The 24,948-nt window shown below is 32.7% G+C and overlaps 1 protein-coding gene across 1 annotated transcript; it reads right to left on the reverse strand.

Annotated features, from left to right (window-relative positions):
• Positions 1–1,918: 1,918 nt before the first annotated feature.
• Positions 1,919–24,948, reverse strand: LOC132743679 (uncharacterized). The gene is made up of 8 exons (XM_060732231.1): positions 22,181–24,948; positions 20,205–20,797; positions 19,593–19,741; positions 19,134–19,261; positions 18,796–18,878; positions 18,347–18,507; positions 13,542–13,666; positions 1,919–5,901 (listed from the first exon to the last, which is right to left on the reverse strand). Exons 2-8 carry the CDS (start codon positions 20,755–20,757, stop codon positions 5,838–5,840), a joined length of 1,263 nt encoding a protein of 420 aa, XP_060588214.1. The 5' UTR covers positions 20,758–20,797; positions 22,181–24,948; the 3' UTR covers positions 1,919–5,837.

Genomic DNA, 24,948 nt, shown 5'->3' on the forward strand with positions numbered 1-24,948 from the left:
ATACATGATTTATTTTCATCTTGTGGCATGAAAATTACCATATTTCACTTGTGGCTACCGCCACTCATGAAATATTTATTTTCATACCACTTGATGAAAATAAATCATGTATTTATAGAAAAAACTTGAATATCCTCTATATATTGAAAACAATATTTTGTATATTCAAAACATTATTGCGTATTCAGAAAGATGATGTTGATGCGGTAAACTGTTCATCAAACTTGGCTTTGAAAGTTAGAAACATTCTTCAAGAAGCAGGATTCAATAAAGCTATTTGTACCTATTTCCATGGAATAGATTATGAGATATTTACATATTAAGTTGTTTAAATCGGGAATATAAGATCACATTTAAACAATCCTTATATATGAAATATACTAAAAATATTGACATTTCTTACCCAAAATAATATTGTCGTCACGCAAACTTAAGTAATTAAAACAGTAAAGTAAAGTAAAGTAAAGTAAAGTAAAGTAAAGTAAAGTAAAGTAAAGTAAAGTAAAGTAAAATAAAGTAAAGTATAGTAAAGTATAGTAAGAAAGTAGGTAGTAAGGTAAGGGAATGTTAGGTAAAGTAAAGCCCAGTGAAGTGAAGTAAAGTAAAGTAAGGAAGTAAATTAAAGTAAAGTAAAGTAAAGTAAAGTAACGTAACGTAAAGTAAAGTAAGTGAGTAAGTAAGTTGGTAAAGTAAAGTAAAGTAACGTAAAGTAGTAAAGTAAAGTAAGAAAAAGTAAGTAAAGTAAAGTAAAGTTAAGTAAAGTAAAGTAAAGTAAAGTAAAGTAAAGTGAGTGAGTGAGTGAGTGAGTGAGTGAGTGAGTGAGTGAGTGAGTGAGTGAGTGAGTGAGTGAGTGAGTGAGTGAGTGAGTGAGTGAGTGAGTGAGTGAGTGAGTGAGTGAGTGAGTGAGTGAGTGAGTGAGTGAGTGAGTGAATGAGTGAGTGAGTGAGAGTAAGTAACTAAGTTTAAGTAAGTATGTAAGTAAGTAAAAGTAAGTTCAAGTAAGTAAGTAAGTAATTTAATAAGTAAGTAAAGTAAGTAAGTAAGTAAATAAGTCAAGAAAGTAAGTAATAGTAGGTAGGTAGGTAGGTATAGGTATAGGTAGGTAGGTAGGTAGGTATGTATGTAGGTAGGTAGGTAGGTAGGTAGGTAGGTTACGACTTTATTAAATGATGCTAAAACATTCGGTTTCCTGATCTTCATTGCGGGCCGAAATTAAGTTTATCTTAAATAAAAATAAAGAATAAAATTAAAGTGAATTGATAATAGATTATTGAAGGGGGGTAAATGCTTAAAATATTTGCCCTGTATTGTTTCATCAGTTATTCTCCTTCTTTTGTCATTTTGCTTTGCTTTTTCCTGAATTGTATTGACAGGCACTACTAAAATTCCCAAATATAAAACAAAATGAATTGTAGTTAAATTTGATAATGTAAGGTGAAACTAGACAAAGTTTTGACCGTTACTCATATACGTTTATTCAACTGCTTTTTGAATTACTTCTTTCCCATTAAACATTCTCACACTTCATGAGTCATTATTATTCAGTTATATTTGTTTATGCCATATGTCATTCATGTATCATATGATGTATTCATATATGTAATATGGTGATAATTAGCTTTTTATGCATAAACCGAGTAATGATATTTATGTTCTGTTCTGTTCTGTCTGCAGTATACAATGCACATAAGCATTTTGATTTGATTGAATGAGTTAAATTGCCGATCGGTGGTAATTCACAAAACGTAAGTGATTGAACACAAGATGTAGTAATTCAAACATATATATAACTTACTGGCGGGGATTTTTTTGTACAAAAATCGTAAACAAATTGACTGAACAAGTGTCGTTTCAATATATATATATATAATCTTAAAAAACAGCAACAAATAACAACAATAACACAACAGCAACAAAAAAACGTATTTTATCGTATTATCACACACACGCACACACACACGAGGATATTGAATGAGTGTAGGTTTAATACTAAATTTATTGAACGAGTTGAATAAAATCATATTATGCTCGCCAGAGGCTCGCATAATATTTTTTATTCAACGAGTTCAATAAATTTAGTATTGAATCTACACGAATATAATATTCTATTTATCACATATATAAAATAAGAACGGTAAACTGTTAACAAGAGTCATTTTTCTTTGACGCGCCTATAGTGTAACGCTAACATTAGCGCGCTTTAACGCTATGTTTATAGTGCAAATGACGTGACGTCAAAGTGTTATTACACTAGTGTAATGTCGTCTAGTGTAATATCGTTTTTATTAAATGGCTTTATTACACTCCTGCGCCGCGGTTTATGTGATATATATATATATATATATATATATATATATATATATATATATATATATATATATATATTGTCATATTTTATTTTTCAAGTTCCATCTTTTTTTCAGTTATAATGTAGACACTACAAGGTTTCATGCTTATAAACAATAACAAAAAATATGTAAAATATAATAGATGACTAATGCATCTTTCGGATCTTTCTTGCAATAACATCTGCAGAAGCACGAGCCCAAGTACGCAGGGCGAGGAATTTAAGTCCGATGGCTTCTGCAGATGTTTATGCACGAAAATAGATGCATTAGCGCTATTTTTGAATAAAAGTAGACGTCTGAATTTGTAATTCTATGTGTAAGCAGTGTCTTTCAAATAGAATGGTCTGGAAACACGCTTTGTAAACCCTTCTCGCTACAATTCAACATGTCTGAGTATAACTCGGTATAGTTTGCTATATGCAAATTATGTAAGTGTTCAAGAAAAGGGTGCAAATTAAATACAAGAGTAAAAATGAAAGTTCTAACAACATGATGTTCTTTAAAAATCTTTAAACTTGTGAAAAATATATAAATATTTCAGAAAATAATGTTTTTAAAGCCATAATCTGTTGAAGAATATTGATTGCTTGTTCAGAATATTTGCCGAAAAAACGGCGCCATTTTGAAAATATAACAAATTAAACATAAAATATTTGTAAATAACATCGTGAAATATTATAAAATCTTTACATAATACGATTCAATAACTTTTTTCTCTGTAAAAGCAATTTCTATTTTTCCACTGAACAATGCATACAATTAAAACAAGCCTATGAAACTCGGACCTATTTTCAAATATGAACAGTAGATTTTTACCTTGACACCGGGAACGATAAAATTTAATTTCTTATTTCATTGTAAATTCAAATTAAAAAAAATGATAGAGTAATGCACCCAGGATTAGTTTTCAGTAAGTTTTGTGATTGATTTAACACAACATTAATTTAGCTTATAATTTGATTTTTGAACTGTGTGATGTACTGTGCCAGATCAACATAATCACCTGAATCAGCCGAGACAACTTTTTTCGTAAAAGTGGTCCGACTCCAGACCATTATTTTTGAAAGACCCTGGTGTAAGAGACCATTTTCACAAGCTTTCCACGTGATAGTGCGATGTCATTTGACAGTCACGAGAATATGTCCGTTAATTAGAGATACATTTCAGTTTTGAGTGCATTGTTGTAGAATAATGCACGGTTCGAATTCAATTGCGCAGGAATATAATTACAAGTATGAAGGTCTATGGAAGGGTATTAACAAAAATTACATCTTGCTTTCTTGCGTTACATAGTGTTTTCTAACTTGTACATCTTGCACTCTGACTTGTACATCTTGCATTCTGACTTGTACATCTTGCTTTCTGACTTTTACATGTTGCTTTCTTACATGCACATTATGCTTGCTGCTGTGTGCGTTTTCTTTTATTGTATGTTGATATCATTATTTAACGATCAATTATTCTGGTATATTAATTCAATAACTTAACCTGCAACTGTTTGTATTTGGTTCTATTTACTCAGCTTGAAAGGTAGAACGTAGGCAGCAAGCATAATACGACGCGACATCTGTGGTGTAATAATATGTGACACCCAAATTATGCTAACAGGTGGCGCTACAGTTAATTATATTTTCGGTAAAGTCCGTATTGCGGTTCGGATTCAGTTTACCAAGTTACGTCCCTTTGTTTTAAAATTTCCATTTCCACAATGGAGTTAATAAGGTAAACAAATATACAAAACGATTTAACCAATTTTTGTATTTATAACTGAAACTCTGTGGGTCAAATTGTATTTCCAGCTGACAATGACAAGTTGCACATTTCCAAATCAACGATTTTAGAATTATTTTTTTATCAACAAAATAATTATAAAATAGAACAGTTGTTTAAAGTGCTTGGGTCATAAAAAAACTTGACAAATGATCAGATGATAAAAAATCAACCACATGACATCAACCGTAACAAATAAGATTATGGCTAAATTGCAAATAAGGAACATAACTATTGTGATGGATATTCGGATACTCGTATATTTTCGGTTATTTCCGTATGGTTCCGTACATGTTTCCGTGTAGTTTGCAACCTGCCTTGTTGTATTGCACACAGTGCGTGCTTCCATGTATTATTCATACATGTATAATCGATTTACATAGATTTCCTATTTTTGTATACATTAAATGTAGACAGTTTACGATCATTATGATTATACTGAACTGATTTTAGCATCAAACATATAACTTTAACGTAGACAAATTTGAAGATAATCAAATAACAAACGATTCATGCAATTTAAAGCAAAATGTGCAAGTCATTATGCAAGATGTGCAAGCCAGAATGCATTGTGTGCATGTCATAATGCAAAATGTAATAGTAAGAGTCCAGTCAGAAAGCACAATGTAACGTAAGAAGGCAAGATGTAATTTTTGCGTTAATACCCTTCCATAGATTTTAAATTTTATCCAAAACATTTTCCAATATGAACTGTTGGTCAATCACCATTTGAACAGTCAATATTTTGAAATATATAGTCAGTTCAGATCAACTTGAATATGAAAGTATGAGCATAAGGTCACTTAAACCACAGGGAAATCTGTCATTTTTATTAAATCTATATACATATAATATAAACAAGGGATACAAGTCGTGGCCTCGCACTACCAGCACGGGTTCGTAAAATGCATTCACACATCAAGACTAATTGCAACACTGATATTCAATCCAATGTTTGACTTAAACAATTTGAAAAAAAGGAGTAACTGGGATTTGAACTCCAGACCTCTCGCTTCCTAGGCAAGCCACGGTGAATTTATATGTTAACGGCCTGAAGAAAACCATATAATTCTAAATTAGGGTTTCTGTTGTTTAACGCTTGTGTAAATAGTCATGGCGCTTACTATAAGCATGTACATCTATAAAGAATAAAACAATATTAGAAATCTTCGACCATTCGGGAATTATTTTGCTTGAAAATTAATGCGCCTGTCATGTGACCATATTTACGCAGTGATCTCCCCTGAATTGTTCGGCCTTTGTGTTACATATAAAGGGAAGTAACCGCTTCAAAAACGCGGACTACTTTCGGCAATTGCAATTAACAGCATTAGTGTCTGAAATTTCGCTACCATTATTTGTTTGGTCTGACGACCAAAACAAATAAAAAACTGTTGTTTACTGCGTTGTATTTACTTTTTCATGAATTGAGCAATTTTGACTTGTATCCCTTGTTATATTATATATATATAGTGGGAAAGGAAAAAAATAACAGAATCCCCTGTGACTTAAACTTGAGGGCAGATAGATTGAACTATTCGGCTAACAGTTAGTTTCAGCCCATTTACAGTTATACAATCATGCTGTTATGTCTTTAGCGCTGTTTTTGCGCAAGAAAGATTTTTAAAATCGATTGACACGATACCTAAAAAACTAACTAAATGTCCGTTCAGAAAAAATACTGATACAGGTTATGTCATATTGTTAGATGTCCATATGTTATTTCGTCAATGATTTGTACACTTCTGAGAACTCACTAGTCTCTCCAGGTAACCTTCGCAACCTGAGAAAAAGTAACATATACTGATAAACAAAATCAACAAGAACTAGTTTGGTAAACACAAATACCCCGGCTCAGATTCTTGTCAGTAACAATTTTGTAAAAATGTTTTACCCATTCACCCAGCTATGGACAGAAAAACTGCCAAATCAAGTTGTAAATGCAGTTGTGTAACCTGATAGAGTCATGGCAACTTGTTATTGTGAAAAATAGAAGTTGGCATATCATTGTTATTTGAAGGAGTTGGACAATATTCAACTTAATTAAATATAAATAATATCCAATATGTACATGTTTATAAATGCAAGACCTTGACATTGAACCCAAAATTAAATGATTCTCAGATATGTTCCTTCTAAATTTGAGAAATTTGTAAAAACAGTACAAAGGTTGTATAAGAAAAAGTGCAAAAATCTTTTGTTACCAAAGGTGACCTTGACCTTGTGACTCCCAACACTGGATCATCTAAGATATTTTCCTTCCAAATATCAAAATATCATCAATAGATAAAGACTGTATCACAAGGGGGTCATACCATGCGCGCGCATCCTCAAAATTCTTATAGCGCGAACACTTTTTCCACCGGTATTTTGAACAAATACAAGCCATGTAAAGCAATCTGAATATATTTGAATTTAATTTCTTTTGTAAAGAAGACGTCGTTACTTCTAGTTTTAATATTCAAAATGCCTTGGCACAAGTCTTCCCTTTCTCGTCAGTATTTCGCATTGAATGCGATTTTGATTCTGGATACTGCGTACACCCGGTGTTGAAATGTTACAGAAATAGAGAAATTGTCGATTAAACTGAAAGTTTCACACAACTGGAAGTTAGTTTATTGTAGAACCTGTTTTATAAATATATTTTCAATCTTTGTTATTTTTCCTTTGTACGAAAAATATTTTGAAACGAACTTTTACAGGAAATAAACATTATGATACTGCGTACACTCTCAAAAAATCAAGATACTGCGTACACATTTATGTGTTATTGATTCTGCCTACACTTTCTTCTAAGCAATCTAAGTTCTTAATGAGATCAAATGGATAACATTGGCGAACAACAAAAATAAAAAGATAATTAAAAAAATTCAAATCCTGTGATAAAGTATGCTCCCTTAAAATGTAGATGTGCAGTAATATAATCACCAAGGCCGTAGGTCTACGGACATCTGAACGACATATCGTGCTATATGTATAACACAGAGCAAACAAAATCAATATGTTTTTTTTTCCATTTTAACATGTCAAGAAAAACTATAGTTGGACTAAACTGGTGGAGGTTAAATTTGTTCTTGCCTCAGTGTTTGCGTTCTTCAAAGGCTTTTTATTCGGTTGATGCACTCAGTTTAATACTAAATTTATTGGACATGTTGAATAAAATAATATCATGCCCGCCAGAGGCTCGCATAATATAATTTTATTAAACTAGTTCAAGAAATTCACTATTAAACTTACATGTTTATCACATACACGTGTCCCTTTTGCGTCTCCTGCACGGTCGTGTTTATGTTACTAATTTAACCACCACCAATACAGTCCAATTATTATGGTACCCTCGCCCCGCGACCCCGCCAAGCAAAAAGTCGAAAATTAACAAGTTAAAATGGCGGGGGCGCGCAGCAAAAAGACGCTAATTAGCGGGGACGCGGAGCAAAGTTTACTAAATAAACCATCGCCCGCGGGGGCGCGGAGCGAGATTTAAGAAATACATGTAAAACGGCGGAGTTTAATAAATAAAACTTCGCCGCGGCCACGCTAATTAGCGTGTTTTCGTCCCGCGACCCCGCCAAGCGAAAAGTCGATAATTGACATGTTAAAATGGCGGGGAGCACGCTCATTAGGGGGCGCGGGGCGAAGTTTTATTTATTTACTTTTGCCCTCGCTAATTAGCGTGTTTTCGCTCCGCCCCCCCCCCCCCCGCCATTTTAATTTGTTTTACTGGACTTTTCGCTGGACGGGGTCGCAGGGCGAAAACACGAATGGCACAAATCAGCCACCAACCATAAACTATAGTTTTTCTTGACGTGGTAGAATGGAAGAAAAAAAAACATCTTGATTTTGTTTGCTCTGTGTTATACATATAGCACGATATGTCGTTCAGGTGTCTGTAGGCCTACGGCCTTTGTGATTATATTACTGCACATCTAAACTCGATACCGTGTCATATTATAGCACAGTTCACTCAAATTTAACATATATCTCTTTGTTTAACCAACCTGAAATTTATTTTCTCACCTTACTTAATAACGGGTACAAGATTCTTATCATACGAGTTTTAACAACTTGTTTGCCTAAGAGCATTAAGGTAGACAAAATGGTAGAACGCGACACTTTGCAAACTTTCGAGAAGCGTCTTGAAAATTGGCATGCAATAGTTGACCATATTTCTGATTAGGTTCCGTTGATTTTATTTCAATAGTTTCAGCCAATTTTTGTACACACGGTGTCAAAGTTGACCATCAGAGCCCGTTTTTGAACATGACGTCTTAAACTGTTACGGTTATTTCAACGCCATTGGCGGACAAAATATTTTAAATTCTACAGCATTTGACGGAAATTATTTTTTCCTTTAAGCTGATATAAAATTTATTGTTTTACGCCGAAAAATGTTTGAAAAATGGAAAGAAAATTGTCAATTTTGTGTAAAATTTGATGTTCAGTTTAGCCGCATTTTACGGCTTTATAGTGGCTTATTAAAAAATTCCTGAAATAAATTTTTGTTTTCTTTAAACGTACTTTAAAATGTATACTCAGTCTAAATGACTAAACAAAATAGGGGGTCACCGACTCAATTCTTTCGGTACACGTGATTTTACCCCTATGGATAAAAGTCACGGTATCACGGGGCGTTTGTTATTTTTATGTCATTAAAACGATCGCCCTGTTTCAAAATCCCGCTATAAACGAAATTATACGCCATTATGACCACTGCGGAAAATATATGGATGCAATAAAGGGTACGGAATTCCGAATATTATAGAAAGACAGGCAAAAATAAGTGAAATTTGAACACGTAGATGAACGGGACCGTATATCATGCAATACGTATATGACTAATATACCGTGATTCGTACACTCGTAATATATGGGAACTTTGTATGATGTCCGTATTTACAAAAATACGTATTGTTTTTTAATTACAAGGTCAGATTTTACCAAAATATGATTTTTTTTATTCTTGTAAATATACATTTTGTATATAAAACAGGGAATAAGGATGTACTTCAGAAAGACCCTTTTTCGTTTTACGATACGAATTTTCCATAGAAACGGATGTTGCATTCAATGCATACGCATTCTGCGTAGGACAGCAGTTATAAAGAAAAAAATATATAAAATCGGTATTCAACAACTATAAAACAAATTGATGTTTACCACAATGGCATTCAAACTTGCGTTCAGTCGTATATGTCAAGTAGTAATAAAATATACACATACCATTGAAAGGTCTCATTTGTAAGGACCATCTTAACGATGTCGTTATCTGGAGAAGAATTCGCGACAAATTGGCATACATTTATTTCTTAAAATGAGCTATAAATTTTACTATAAAAAGTTAGTTATTTTAAAATGTAATGTACGAAAAAAATTATCAGTTTAGAATGTTACATAAATGAGTAAAGAATTTTAATAAAAAGTATTAAACTCAAACGTTTTTTTGGATGTACATTTTACACATTTTAAGGGAGCATCCTTTATCACAGGATTTGAATCTTTTTTTCTTTTTTTTTTAATTATCTTTTTATTATTTTTTGTTTGCCATTGATATCCATTTGATCCCATTAAGAACTTAGACTGGTTCAAAGAAAATGTAGACAGAATCAATAAAATATAAATGTGTACGCAGTATCTTGATTTTTTTTGAGAGTATACGCAGTATCATCATGTCTATTTCCTTTTAAAAAAAAGTCGTTTTAAGAAATTTTTCGTACAAAGGGAAAATAACAAAGATTGAAAATTGAAAATATATTTGTGAAATAGTTCTACAATAAACTAACTTCCAGTTGTGTGAAACTTTCAGTTTAATCGACAATGTCTCTATTTCTGTAACATTTCAACACCGGGTGTACGCAGTATCCATTCAATATCGCATTCAACGCGAAATACTGACGAGAAAGGGAAGAGTTGTAATGTTAAAAGTAGAAGTTAGGCAAAAGAAATTAAATTCAAATCCATTCTGATTGCTTTACATGACTCGCTTTTGTTCAAAATACCGGTGGAAAAAGTGTTCGCGGTATCAGCATTTTGAGGATGCGCGCATGCTATACCCCCTTGTATCAGCAAATGTTTAGAAATCGATTATTTTGCAACCCTGATATTGACCCACTGATCCCTAACTCAGTCCGAAAGAAGACGACTATCAAGGGGCAGGACCTGAAGTGGTTGCACACTTGGTTCAAGAGAGGAAATTGGTTGCAAACTTGACAAAATGGCTAACATGTCATAAATATTTACAACACTCGCACGTATTTGCTTCAGGTAAGTGGGCTTGTATGCTATTATGAAATTCTTTAATATGCTTATTCCTTAACCCATTACTTCATGAGCATTTTGTGAAAAATGGCTGTTTTCATTGAAAAGTCTCCCGTTACAAGTTCAAATTGCTATAACACTACAAAAACTGCTTCAACACTAATCAAACTTGGCACAAATGTTGACTGGACCATTGCCCTTGAAACAACATGCTCAGGCTTAAATTTTCTGTTACCATGGAAACGAGGGGACATCTCAAAATTGTAAAAAATTACTATTTTGCGTTGATTTTTTCCATCAAAATTGATTTCAAAGTGCTGCAACTTCTCAATGGATTGAGATAGAGTCAAATGCTTTTCAGCGTATCTTTTGGTTGGGGGGCCGCGCCGAAAAAGTGGTCACTTTTTTAACAACATTTCTCAAACAAAAACAAGTGTTGGGGGCCTAAATAAGGCATTTTTTCACCATTAGAGACAACAACGGGGGGGGGGGGGGGGGTGAAAAAGGCGTTAAAAGGCGTGTATATCGCGTAATGGGTTAAAGCAATGAAAATGGCACACTCGGTTTAAGGTCTCAACTTAAAACTTCTGATATTACGAAGTTATTTAAGATATAAACTGGTTATATACATATTTTGAGATTTGACAAGTGACAGTCCAGGGCGATTTATATGGTCATTGATTCGCATCTGTAAGTTTTAAAGTTCACCAAACAAGACAAAATATGTATCTTTCAATACTGTGTAAATGTTTGAAATTAAGTTTCAATACACTCAAGCGCATTTTAGTAGCAAACTTATAGTTCACGCATTTATGGTTGCAAACTTTTTTTTTCTGTCAAATAATAAACTGCATAAGGATTCAGCGAAGATCATATTGATTTGTCAGATATTCGTTGAAAAAAATTATAGATGCAATTGCGTTTTTTTTCAATTGCCTTAAAACTGTTTTTTAAATGGCGTTTACATTTAGAGGTTTCTTTTACTTAGTTGTCAATTGTTATCATTTACTGGTGCGACCACTCCATGTCCCGACTTTTGTGCCCTCTCCTGCTTTTTGTTCGGCGCCCTACTGAATGCCTTTCCTGTAAAGTTTTAACGAAAATGGACCAGTAGTTTCTGAGGAGTAGTCCAATTGAGCTTATGTGTAGCTTGCAACAACAGCAATATTAACAACAACAACAACAAAAAACATCTTTTTTATAGAAGGGCCATAACTCGGCCAAAAATCGTTCAAACAGAAAACCTGTGTATCATGCCCAAGTACTTGACCTACCAATCAATCCTTTTAAGTTCCATTGAAATTGCATAAGTGGTATAAAAGGAATAACCCGGAAAAACTTTAAAAAAATAATAATGATTAAATTTCATTGAACAAACAAGCCGATGATATGCATGTAACTAGGCTTGGATGAAGTTGCACCACTAGTTTCTGAGAAGTAGTCCGGACAAGATTTTGTGTAGCTGGTAACACACACACACACGCGCGCGCGCGCGCGCACACACACACACACACACACACACAACACCTTTTTATTCAAGGGCCATAACTCGGCCAAAATTCATCCAACTGCAAAACCCGTGTAATATGCGCAAGTACTTGAGCTATAGATCAATCCTGTAAAGTTGCATTGAATTCCATCAGAGGTATTAGAGGAGTAGTCCGGAAAATCTTTAAAAATAAAAATCATTAAAGGGCCATAACTCTGACAAAAATCATTGAACCGGAAAATGCAGACGATATGCACAACTAGACTTGGTACTCTGACCATTCCTGAAAAGCTTGGATGAAATTGCACCAGTAATTTTTGAGGAGTAGTCTGGACAAGTTTTGTGATGAACGGACAGATTGATAGACGGGAGAAGTGATCCCTTTATGTCGCCACTACACAAAAACTATAAGCAACATATTTTCACCCCGTAAGCATCACGGCTTTTCATCACAAAATATCACCTGAGTCCGTACGAACGAATGTTTCAATTACTACATGTATATGCCGGGGCATAATAATTAAACCAGCATGTGTCAAGATTCATGCTGATTTCCATTTTTAAAAAAAATATTAAAAAGTTAAATATTATCAAATGAACAAAGAAAGTACATGTAATTTAATTCACATTGCAAGGAGCAATTGAAATCTACGATTATTACAAAAATAGGTTAGAATACGCAAAATTAATCCTTAAGTGTTCGTCATGCAGTTGACAAATAGTGATAAATACTCCAAAATCAGTCGTGAATTGTATGTAACACGTAAACTGTTTTTTGAATTTTGAATATTTTTTACATTTCTAAAAATCTTTTACATTTTTTTCAAGGTTGATTTAAAAAAAAAATATTTACATGTATATAATTTTGGCTCATCTGGGGGCATGCGGCTTTAAAACGTATTTAAGGAATATTCGTATCTTTTTTAAAAACAGATTCTTCTTGAATAACAACAATGCTAGAAAACTCATCACATGTTTGAAATTGTGTGGAAACTTGTACTAAAATTTACCTTGAGAGCATAATTCTTGCGACCAATGACACAATATGCGAACTAAACAATAATACTAATGCCGTGGCTTTGCCCTATTTAAATGCGTCGCCATTTGAACACGAGAAACAGGCAGGCTATAGTCGCTATCATTTGGGAATATGCTGGCCCCCACATACAAAGCGCATCGCATTTATCGCAAAGATGAGAGTCACGTTTAGATTTGTCAAAATATCTTGTGAATGGAGTAAAAACGGCAATAGTTTTGATGTTTATTTGGCATATTGTATTGTTAATATTGGAGATAAATTGTTGATCGTGTAGAAATTTATTCCATGCGTCAATGGACAAAATGATTACGTGAAGATATTAAAAATGAAAAAAAAAATGCAAGACGATTTTGACGGTAGGTGTGCGGATTTTTTCCAACGGACATTTTTTATCTTTTGTATTATTATAGACGTTGTTGTTTATTAGGGTTTTTTTCTCTTCATTTTTTTTTCTTCAAAACATCAAATATTAAATTTCATTTAAATTTCATTGATATATATGATAAGTACATATGCTGGTATTAACAAATATACATTCTTTTATTCTAAGGCGTTTGGAGCTCCACACACCAAGTGTCTCTGACCATTGAGTATTACAATTATATCAAAATAAACGTGTTTTAAGGGCAAAGTATATTACCAGGCTCCTGTCATCATGATTACATATTCTGCGTCTTTCGACAGTTTCATTTCCCTCAGAGTATCAACTAACATTTTTAAAGCAGCCGCTTTATTGTTCATGCCCATGCGAAAATGATCAAGTATCTGTAATATAAAATTATAAGTCACGATAAATGGGTGTTTGTTTGATATTATTAATGTCATAATGGTGACTTTAAAAAGATATATTGTGCCAACACATTAGTTCGCGCTTCATTTACTGGCGCTATATATGTGCGGATCAGATTGCAGTTTTATTAACATACAGCCAAATAAAAATCTCAAAAAAATGTAATTTATCAATATCAGAGCTGCATCAGTACTAAGGGTGTAGTACTTAAGTACCAGTACCTGGCAAATTTTGCAGTACCATTACCAGTACCAGTACTAGATTTTAGCTCGGTACTGCAGTACCATTACTTTTTTTTGGTGAAGTAATTAAGTATCAGTACCATTACTTTTATATATTCATCAAAGTTTGAATAAATACAGTGTCAAACAAATAATTGCAAATATTATTCAGCAAAGAAATAAAATCATAATTTACTTTAAAGTTAACATAACATATTTACAACTTTATAGTTTTAACATACTTTTTACAAACAATATTTACAACATATATTCATGTGACTTCATATCCAATTGTTTAGTAACCAGTCAACTGTATAAATACAATGCAATTTATACCAAAGTAAATAACAACTTTTTATGGTGCTAACAATATCACTTTTTTCACTTGAAATGGGATTAATTAGAACAGAAGAAATTAATTAGTGTTTATTTTGCTCTTTTACTAGTAAATACAAAGTAATAATAAGGTTTGTACACATTATTTGGACAAAGCAATTTATCATGCACTCAGGATAACGGTATGTTGCTTTTAGTATATTAATACAGAACCGTACGTGAAGTACGGAATTTAGTTATCTTCCTTTCTGGAAAACACCGTGAAGAAAAAAGTCGAACTCATTTGTAGAGAAGCATTTCTTTGGCAGAATACGGGCATGGTTTATTTAGAGACAGATATTTTATTAAGTAGGCAGTATCTGTACATCAGGCTGTCAGTAACACATGGTGATGTGTTTTTCTAAATTGTCAAATTTTAGATTTGAGGGGATAAACTTGATATGTTGTGTTTTGGAGGCTGCCCGTTGATAGTGAAATTTGGCGCCTCACTGTTGAATTTTGTTTAGCAAAATGTTTGCTATCACCAGACTGTCCTGCATATTTGGGCAAGGAACTTTTTATATTTCATGATGCAGTATGTGATCACCAGGCTGTTTTCATGATTTTTCAGTTGATAGACTTTGTTTTGTTGTTTTTTTTGTAGGCTACCAGTTGTGCCTCATTGTATTTGATTTCATATAAAACATATATTTCAAGCAGCCATGGACATAAATTGCCAATACAATACAAAATAAATTTATAGAAATGATAACACCTTTTTGTTTTTATCAAGAATTTATTTTGCCCCAACCTGTTGTGCTGATAAAAGATTTTATAAGGATATTTTAGGATAAAGAGTTATTGAGTATGTTTATCTTAATTTGTTTTTTACTTAAAGTCTTTGGTGCTTTTTATGATGAATACCATGTTAACATTTGAAGTAATATTGCAGCAAATTATCTTTAGAAAAAATAAAATATAGTTAATGTAATTTACAGCTTTATTTTATGAGAAAAATTGATGCTATTTTTAATTTTTATCAAAACCAAAAGTACTGGGTAATGCAGTAGCAGTACCACTTTTTTAGACAGTAATACAGTACCAGTACCAGTAGTAGCAAAATTTTGTAAGAGTAATTCAGTATCAGTACCAGTACTTGCAAAATCGCTGCAGTACGTACTGCAGTACCAGTACCAGTAATGCAGCTCTGATCAATATATATATATATTTACGCAGGCGTAAAATGGCTGCGCTGTGCACTACAAAAGAAATACTTGCTGTTTTGTTTAGATCTGTGTAGTAAACTGTTGTTAAAATTAAAGGGGAAACGTTACGACACGAAACTTTATCACATCGTACTAGTAGTACTCGTCTTATACTACGATAGTATTGTGCCAGGAATCCGACAACATATATCTTATTTATATATAGACAGAGCTGACACAGTCGTAATGATTTATCCTTAGACATTTATTTTATCCCAATAAATGATATATGCAAATGACCAACAATAAAACAAATTTTAGCGTAAACACAATATACATGTCTAAGACATTAACGGCATTAGACCTGTTACCAAATGTAACCAAAACAAATAAATAAAATAAACAACACTATTCAAATCATCTCAAAAGAAAAAATACAAAATTTTTAAAGTTATAGAGTCACCGTACCTGTGCTCGACCAGCCCAGTGCTTGACCAATACTTCTCTTTGCGTACGATTTATGCATTAAAGTAAAACAAACTGTGTGTGCTACTTGTACCTGACTTGTACCTGACTGTAACCTCTACACCATTTACAAGTACTCCAGGTTTGGAAGAAGCTTGGCCATTTTGCAGACGATATTTAACAGGACAAAATACATTTTTATATTAAAAGTAGCATTTAAAAGTATTTAAAACACTGAAATAATGCCATTTAAGGTAAATTTGGACAATACTTTGTTGTAAAATTGCATTTACTCTTACGCTTCCAATTAATTTCCATGGGAAAGGCGCCCAAAAATCATCAAAAGCCAGCTTTCCATACAAGGCAAGGGCTATGAACATGTAAACAAAATATGGCAGTTGTCCGGTAACAAATAGGGAACAAACTACTAAAACGTAGACCAACTGTATATTACATCAAGTATCACACTTTGCTATGTTTGCAGAGTTATTTTATTTAAAAAATATGAGAAAAAGTAATCTCAAACTCTTCAGTAACTGTACATTCCAAAACTCTTTATTTGTCAATGTAAACATTACCTTCGAATTCCTATCATATTTACTCTCATATTTGTATCTATACACACTGAAACATAAATCTTTCAAACTATTTTTGAAATAGAATTCTTCAACATTAAAAGTCATATATGTTTTTCAAAAATAAAAGTTCTGATAGAGATATAACCATCTGATGGAGCACTGGTTTGGTTGCCTGAAAAATATAGTGGTTTTAGGCCCTATGTACAACTCCGTGGTAAATTGTTTCCTGATCTGCGTCATTAAAACGCTTTTGTTTATTGTGAGATTCAAAGGCCCAGATCTGTAACAAAAATAAGTTTCTCAGCAATCTTTTGGTTTTGAAAGAGTTTTTTCTGTGATTTTGTGAAATACTGGTTGAGCACTGGTCCGGTGACCCTATATATTTCAATTTCTTCAACTTGTTTCCTAGTTTCTAAAAAAAAAACAACAACAACAACCACGCATGATTTTATATTAGCCTGGTTCCACGATATAAAATCTTCGGTAAACTACACGATATTAAATATTCGGTAAACTACACGATATTAAATCTTCGGTAAACTATTCGATAAACAACGCGATGTTCAATCTTCGATAAACTACACAATATGAAATCTTCGATAAACTACACGATATTAAATCTTCTGTAAATTACGCAATATTAAATCTTCGATAAACTACGCGATATTAAATCATCGGTAAACTACGCGATATTAAATCTTCGGTAAAACTACACGATATTAAATATTCGGTAAAACTACACGATATTAAATCTTCGGTAAACTACACGATATTAAATCTTCGGTAAACTACGCGATATTTAATCTTCGATAAACTACACAATATTAAATCTTCGATAAACTACACGATATTAAATCTTCGGTAAACTACGCGATATTAAATCTTCGATAAACTACGCGATATTAAATCTTCGGTAAACTACGCGATATTAAATCTTCGTTAAACTACACGATATTAAATCTTCATTAAACTACGCGATATTAAATCTTCGGTAAACTAAGCGATATTAAATCTTCGGTAAACTACGCGATATTAAATCTTCGGTGAACTACACGATATTAAATCTTCGGTAAACTACGCGATATTAAATCTTTGGTAAACTACACTATATTAAATCTTTGGTAAACTACGCAATATTAAATCTTCGGTAAACTACACGATATTAAATCTTTGGTAAACTACGCAATATTAAATCTTCGGTAAACTACACAATATTAAATCTTCGGTAAACTACGCGATATTAAATTTTCGGTAAAGTACGCGATATTAAATCTTCGGTAAACTACACGATATTAAATCGTCGGTAAAACTACATGATATTAAATCGTCGGTAAACTACACGATATTAAATATTCGATAAACTACGCGATATCAAATCTTCGATAAACTACACGATATTAAATCTTCGGTAAACTACACGATATTAAACCTTCGGTAAACTACACGATATTAAATCTTCGGTAAACTACGCGATATTAAATCTTCGGTAAACTACAGGATATTAAATCTTCGGTTAACTACACGATATTAAATCTTCGGTAAACTACACCACATTAAATCTTCGGTAAACTACACGATATTAAATCTTCGGTAAAGTACACGATATTAGATCTTCGGTAAACTACAGACATTATTGCAGTACATTATTTGTATACGGAGATAAGAAAACATTGTCTTTCTATTTAATAAAAATGTAAGTAAATTGCAACAAAGCAAAGGAGAATGTGAAATTGGCGTTGAACTGTACTTAAGTTATTTTCATTTTTGACATGTTTCCTAAACTTCATAACATTACGGTTCAAAGAAACTGACTTACCGATTTCAAGGAGATAAACATTCTATAATAACTTCTTTTCATATATCAAACCTACTTTAAATGTCTTCATTCCATTATTGGGATACAGCCTGTTGTTGGCAAGGACGTCTGACGCTGTACCAGCCGGTACTGACAGTGCTGAAGCAAGTTCACATGATGGACTGACACGATCAGCAAGCATTACCAAGAATGAATCAGACATTGGACTGTCATAACCTACATGTTTAATTTACAGTTTTATTACAGATACTGTATTGCAGAATTCAAATATAGATTGATGTGATTAATATTTTTCTTATTTCAACAGCTGATTAATGATACATTCTAACAAATAAGGTTAAAATAAAACAACACTAGAATACCAAAAAAACTTATGAAGACCGATATCTACAAATGTGTTTGTTGTTAAGTTTCCAGTAAATTGAAGAAAAAGCTTCTTATACAAGCTTATGTAGAATTGAGCTAGTATAATGATTCCTTTTTTCAAACAAAATAAATATTTACGTGTTGGAATAAGAAGATCATATTTGTAGGCGATAATAAGCCATTCATAGAAGGAATCACTTCGATTTTCCGGATTGGTTTTCCTTAGAACAAAATACAATTACAAGTCAAATAAATACAATTACAGTAATAACAAACATATAAAGCTCAGTTTAACCTTAATTTTGCTTAATGATTTTTACAAATTAACTAACAAACGTCTGATTTTATTTATAAAAATAGTTTTGTTTTTTACTGTAGTAACGAATTAAGTAAATCTTAAATATACTCGCGAAGTACAATTATTAAAATTGCATTATTCAAGAAAAGGTAATGATAATGAATTATTTGGAAAATACCAGATAAGAAGTTGTCTTTGTATGTCATTTGCAACTAGTCTTTTACCACATCGACACAGGGCAGACATAAGGATAGGTATACCCCTTGACTTGTCGCTTCTATTCTTCTCTTTCCAATCAAACCATAGCTGTATATTATAAAACGCAACTATTCCATGTGATACAATTTTGCTTTGAAGAAAGTTTAAGCCATAAACATATTTCAATTGAATGTTAAGTATTATGGTAAAACGGCTTCATACCGACAATTTATATTATCAACCAGAAATACTACAATTTTAGACTATGATACCTACAGTGCAACAATTGTCAGTGCTTGTATACTGCCTAACGCAATATAATTGAGTATTCGATTTTCACATACTTTTTTTTATTGTCTTTGGGCACGCATTCGTTACAAAGAAAATCAAGTAACTTCAAAACATGTAGGGAATGCATGGAAAAATAATTGAACTGTACCCCATTTATCTTCTCCTCCAGACTGCCTGAGAATTCAGACATTGTTTTCTCAATCGTTTTAAATGGAACATCTATGAGTATAAGCACTTTCCACCATACATCAAATATTGCTTTTTGAAGCTCAATCATACGTCTGTATGTCAGGAATGCTAGATATTGTAAAATAAAACCAAATAAATGTTTCAACATGCCTATAACTAAATATATACCTTTATTCCTTGACGAGAAGTATGTTTCTATTTAAATTTGTACTTTCTTGAATTGTCTTGTAAAAAAGGTTTCCTAATAGAGCGATCTGTATCTATGCATATATATTTGTGTAATTGAATTGTTACAACGGACATTGTAACTATCATAAATCGTCCAAATATCAATGTTTTAAATTAGTTTTTCTTACAGACGCTGTCATATTCATCTTAACGAAGGTCAAAGACTAATTCTTCTTACTAAATGTTGATCAAATGCACTTTTATCAACAAACTAATATCCTGACATATTGTAATATAATAATACTTCAGTAATGTAGTTTCGTTACCATAGTAACGATTTGCCATTCATTGCAATTTTAAATAGGTGCTGTCGTTGAATTTCTAATGAAATCTAAATACTTACATTTGCCATCAAGTTTGTCTATCATGCTTGCATTGAAAGCTAACAGGGAAAATTCAAAAGAGGCAATCTTTTCCAATTCTTCGTTTCCATCGTCTTCTTCTGAGCTATCTTCTTTCTTTGTTAATTTGAATAATTCAAAATGACCAGTTCTTATGGTCTCACAAGTTGGAATTTTTACTGATAAATTCTTGCAAGATCTTTCCAATTTTGGCTGAAAATCTAGATAAAGATCATCTCGTGCCTCAGCTACGTCAACAGATTTGCTTGTAATTTTGAATCGTTGTTTAGCTTTTGCTCTTATTTCTGATTCATTATTAAGACGCTTTAAACTGTCATGATTGTCAAAACCCTCACCCTCCCAATATGCAATATTAGCAGCCCTTTGATCTGACTTGCAACACACGATCACTATCTTGAATGTATTTGAGGTACCAACTCTTCTTGACATGCAGATGAATGTGATAGCATGTTCCCTTCGCCTTGATTTTCGATAAATACGGCTTATCTGACTAACAATACTTCCGAAACTTGTTGAACTTCCAAATTGTGACATATCACCAGGAATTCTTGCCGATGTTTCAATTGCTACTTTACTGAAATTAAACTGGAAACTTTATTAAAATATAGGTAAAAATCACAAATTGCAAGTTTGCTTCTTCAGTAAGTTAGAACTTATGACTGGACGAACAGTAGAAACATATCGGCTATTTCCGTCAGTCTCCGGTTAAGCTCAAATTAGGAATAATAGGCGAGGTGTATTACACCACACTTTGGGGTCCGACCACAATGTGCGTTAAACTTCGCATCCAACGCACTTTAGAGTCAAAATCGAGAAATTGACCCCAAAGTGCGTTAATATGCTACATATCAACGCACTTTGGGTTCCAGAGGTCTAAAGGTGTCATCTGAGTTCTGCTTAAATACTGAGTACTGACTTATTTCCGATCTGCGACATTGAAATATTTGAGGTGGAGTTCAAGATGGCGGTCGATACTTTGTTTGATGCTTAAGTGATAAAAGTTTCATTAATTTTACCACTTGAAATATCTAAAAATTGTGTTCATATAACAAAGTACTCTAGTACATAAATTGTGGATGTATTCCTAAAATTAAAAGATGCCGCGAAAAATATCCCGTTCTGTCAGTCATTTACTTGATAACTTTTGGTGCCATATTGAGCCCCATTTTAAATATGATGGGGATGAAATAAAATGCAGTTATATTTTTTTCCAAAGAACTATAAATATACTCTATTGCAATGTTCTGGTGAAATATCAAGTTTTTCGATCGGACTATAAATAACTTAAACTTAAGGGGTTTTTTGTAAGCTCCGTAACAACCGTTCTCCAGAGGCTTTTTAGTGGGAAATCTTGCATGAATTTTATAATGTTAAAATAATGGTATCAGAGAAATGTAAGATGCTTGCTATAAAAATGTGAAATTATTTGTCATAAAAATAGTCAAAACAATGTAGTATTTGACTTCCATATAAAATACTAATTCACTATAACTGTACTCATCATTGCCAAAAAGCAACAGTTGAAAAAGATGGTGCAGGTAATTTGCCAATGTGTATTTTTTTGATATTATAGAAGAACATCAAAATAAAAGCTTAAAAAGCTTTTAAGAAAAACACATAAAAGCATAATGAGCCTTTAAAACGTTATTTTAACCCTTAAATGTCGCAACACTACCGCTAAATATCGCAAGATGTATATTCATGATAAAATTAAGCTTGTAAGTGGTATTCTATTACAATAATCATAGAGTAAATGGGTTGTTTATCTTTAGTAATTTTGGAACCTAAAGGAATGTCTTAAATCTGCTGACTCAAGCCGAAATACATGTATGCTTTTTGAGTGAAATTAAACTGTAAAAGAGATTGATTAAATTAAAGTATGCAAGTACGCTACATGTTATGTGCATATGATAAGCATCTGTTAAGTGTTAAGTGTTAAGTATATTGCTTTGCTTACTTGTGTCCGTCTACTTGCCCCTCACCGTGTGTGTTCGAATCCCGCCAGGGACTTAGTATTATTTTATATGTGGAAGATACTCCATGGCAGCTAGTTTACGGCACGTCACTGGTTTTATCAGGTTCCCGTTCGTGTCTGAAATAATGTACGGAATGTCACCTGAGGTCTTACTTCACCAGTAAGATTGAAAAGTCACAATATTTCCCTGACGTAAAAATCCGACAAAAATCTATTTGTATCACACTGCTTATTTTGTATATATTGCTGTAAGTACAACGTTCTACAATCTGAATATCAACTTGATTAATTTTAGGTTATACATTTTTTTTTAGTTCTGGAAGCTCAAAGCATAATAATGGTACGAACCAGTACTAAGCAATGCTTGTAAAATTATTTGCTATCGGTAAAACGACTTGCCACTGCCACGGGGCCATCAATCTTTAGATTACTAGTCTGGCAATCACTCGGCAATACCGCAACTTGATTCTTCCTAACAGAAGTCTCATTAATAATCTTTTAACGCACATTCAATGTGTTCGGTCAGATCCAAGACCAAATAAAAATTAATAATTATAATTCGGGCTATGCTACATGTACGCTTGTGAGTGTGTGAGTGCGCGTTTGTGTATAATTGTGTTTGGTTTAATTGCCTTTGTTACAGCCAAAAAACATGAGATCACTTCCAATTCTTTTCATTATGCCACGGCTAGCCGCTATTCATAATAAATAACGCAATAGAATATGATCTTACACTCCGTGAGCATCTACATTCTTGCCAATGCTTGAACTCCAACTACATACCTTATAACCAAATGGCTCAAAATGATATCAATATCAGTCATTACAGATGTTTGTGATTTATAAACTTCAATGTTTCCAAATATTGTTTAATATAAAATATGTGATTAAGATTTGCTACTAGTTTACCTGCGTCTAAAATAAAATGACCTATCATTTTACCTACTGGCGATACCTAAGTGATGTACCTTTACTTACCACGATACCACGCGATACCTTGAGCTTTTTTTCCAAAAATACAGTAATCCTTTGAGACTACATGTCGGCAAAGTCTTGCATTATTCCAACGGCATCAAACTATCAGAAATGTGATACAACGGAGATTTTATAACTTCTTGAGAACCTTTTAAAACAAAGTTTTTTTACACTGGGCTGCTTCTAGAATCTGTGCTAAAAACACTGAAAATGCGATTGAATTTGGTGGTGTTGACTGGTCTATTAACGTGCAACAATTTCCTATTACATCGCTTGTTGCCATTTAAAAAAACAAAAACAAAAGTAACTAGAATCAAAAAATATTATTTTTAACATGTAAGTATCATCTTGTATCATCAGCCCGCCAGGTTAAACCAATAAAAGTAAAGTGTCTGTCATTCTCTTTCGCTTTTCTAGATGATTTATGTGGAGAAGTGCAAAAGAAAAAGCATATTAAACTGGCCATAATAATTCTGTTTTTTACTGGCAATTAAAAATAAAGAAAAAAGAAAAGAACAACAAACTAATCAGATTTGTTTACCGCGATAAAATTTATAAAACTAATCCCATTGTGATACCTAGATAGTATAATATCTATAATAAAGGTCTATAAAACATGAAAGGCCGAAATACTGACCTTAAATCAAATTTTAATTGAATCTTCCTGGGACAATCTTGTAGCTTGAACTTATATCTGGGTAACTAAATGAAAAAAATATACAAATGCGTTTTATCACCAAGGGACCCTAAAGCATAAATAATGGTCGTTCATTTATAATACCAACAAAGATTACTTTAATTTTTAACCAATATTTTAGATATCACAGCAAATCCTTTCATGTCACTTACATAACCTTTATATTGGCATTATAACAGTTTTTGTACATTAATTTAGATATTGCGACATTTAACGGTGGTGTTGCGACATTTAACGGTGAGGGAAAATTGTGCGACATTTAACGTTACAGTAGCGACATTTAACGGTACACGATTTTGCGGCATTTAGCGGCGGTTGCGACATTTAGCGGCAATGGTGCAACATTTAGCGGCAAGTGCGACATTTAGTGGCGTTGCGACATATAACGGCGCCACACATGCATTAACAATGTTCAAAATGGCGCACAAGTGACTCAGGTATACAGACTGATGTGCATTACAAAAGTAAGTACACAATGCATAAAAGTTATATTAATGTAAATGTTTACTCATAAGCATATATATTGGTTCAACAATTCAACTTAGTACAACAAATACTTGCATAAAGTAAATATATGGGTACTATTTATTGTATACAAGATGGATACACTTACTTTTGATTGACAATTCTTTAAAGAAAAATAAACTGAGAACCACTAGCCATACAGTAGCGTTAAATGTAACGTACATATAAAAGATATTATGTCCACTTCGATGTTAATTTTTCGTCTATGTAAAGTCGTATTTTGAAGCAGAGCATGCGCATAAGTATGTTTGTAGACTAGTTTTAATTATTTTAGGCTATAAATGAGATTCATTTACATCAATTTGATACGCAAAAATATAGTGGCTGATTTACGCCTTGTCGTATTTTCGCTTCTTCCCCTAAATATGCGAACATGTAAAAGCACGAAGAGTCGAACAAAGTCGACAAAGTTCGTGTTTTCACTTTGTTACATTTTCGCATTGTTGTATTTCCGCTTTTTGCATTGTTACATTTTCGCATTGTTACATTTCGCATTGTTGCATTTTCGCTTTTTCGCATTATTACTTTTCGCATTGTTACATTTTTTCATTTT

This window comes from Ruditapes philippinarum, unplaced genomic scaffold, assembly GCF_026571515.1.
Source record: "Ruditapes philippinarum isolate M1 unplaced genomic scaffold, ASM2657151v2 ctg485_1_1_1_1, whole genome shotgun sequence".
Taxonomy (NCBI): Eukaryota; Metazoa; Mollusca; class Bivalvia; order Venerida; family Veneridae; genus Ruditapes; species Ruditapes philippinarum.

Coding starts and splice junctions, on each gene's coding strand:
- LOC132743679 (XM_060732231.1), bottom strand. CDS start 20,757: ATGTCACAATTTGGAAGTTCAACAAGTTTCGGAAGTATTGTTAGTCAG. Junction 19,262..19,592: donor TGGAGGAGAAGATAAATGGG/GTACAGTTCAAT, acceptor TATAATATACAG/CTATGGTTTGATTGGAAAGA. Junction 5,902..13,541: donor ATCATGATGACAGGAGCCTG/GTAATATACTTT, acceptor ACTTTTTCTCAG/GTTGCGAAGGTTACCTGGAG.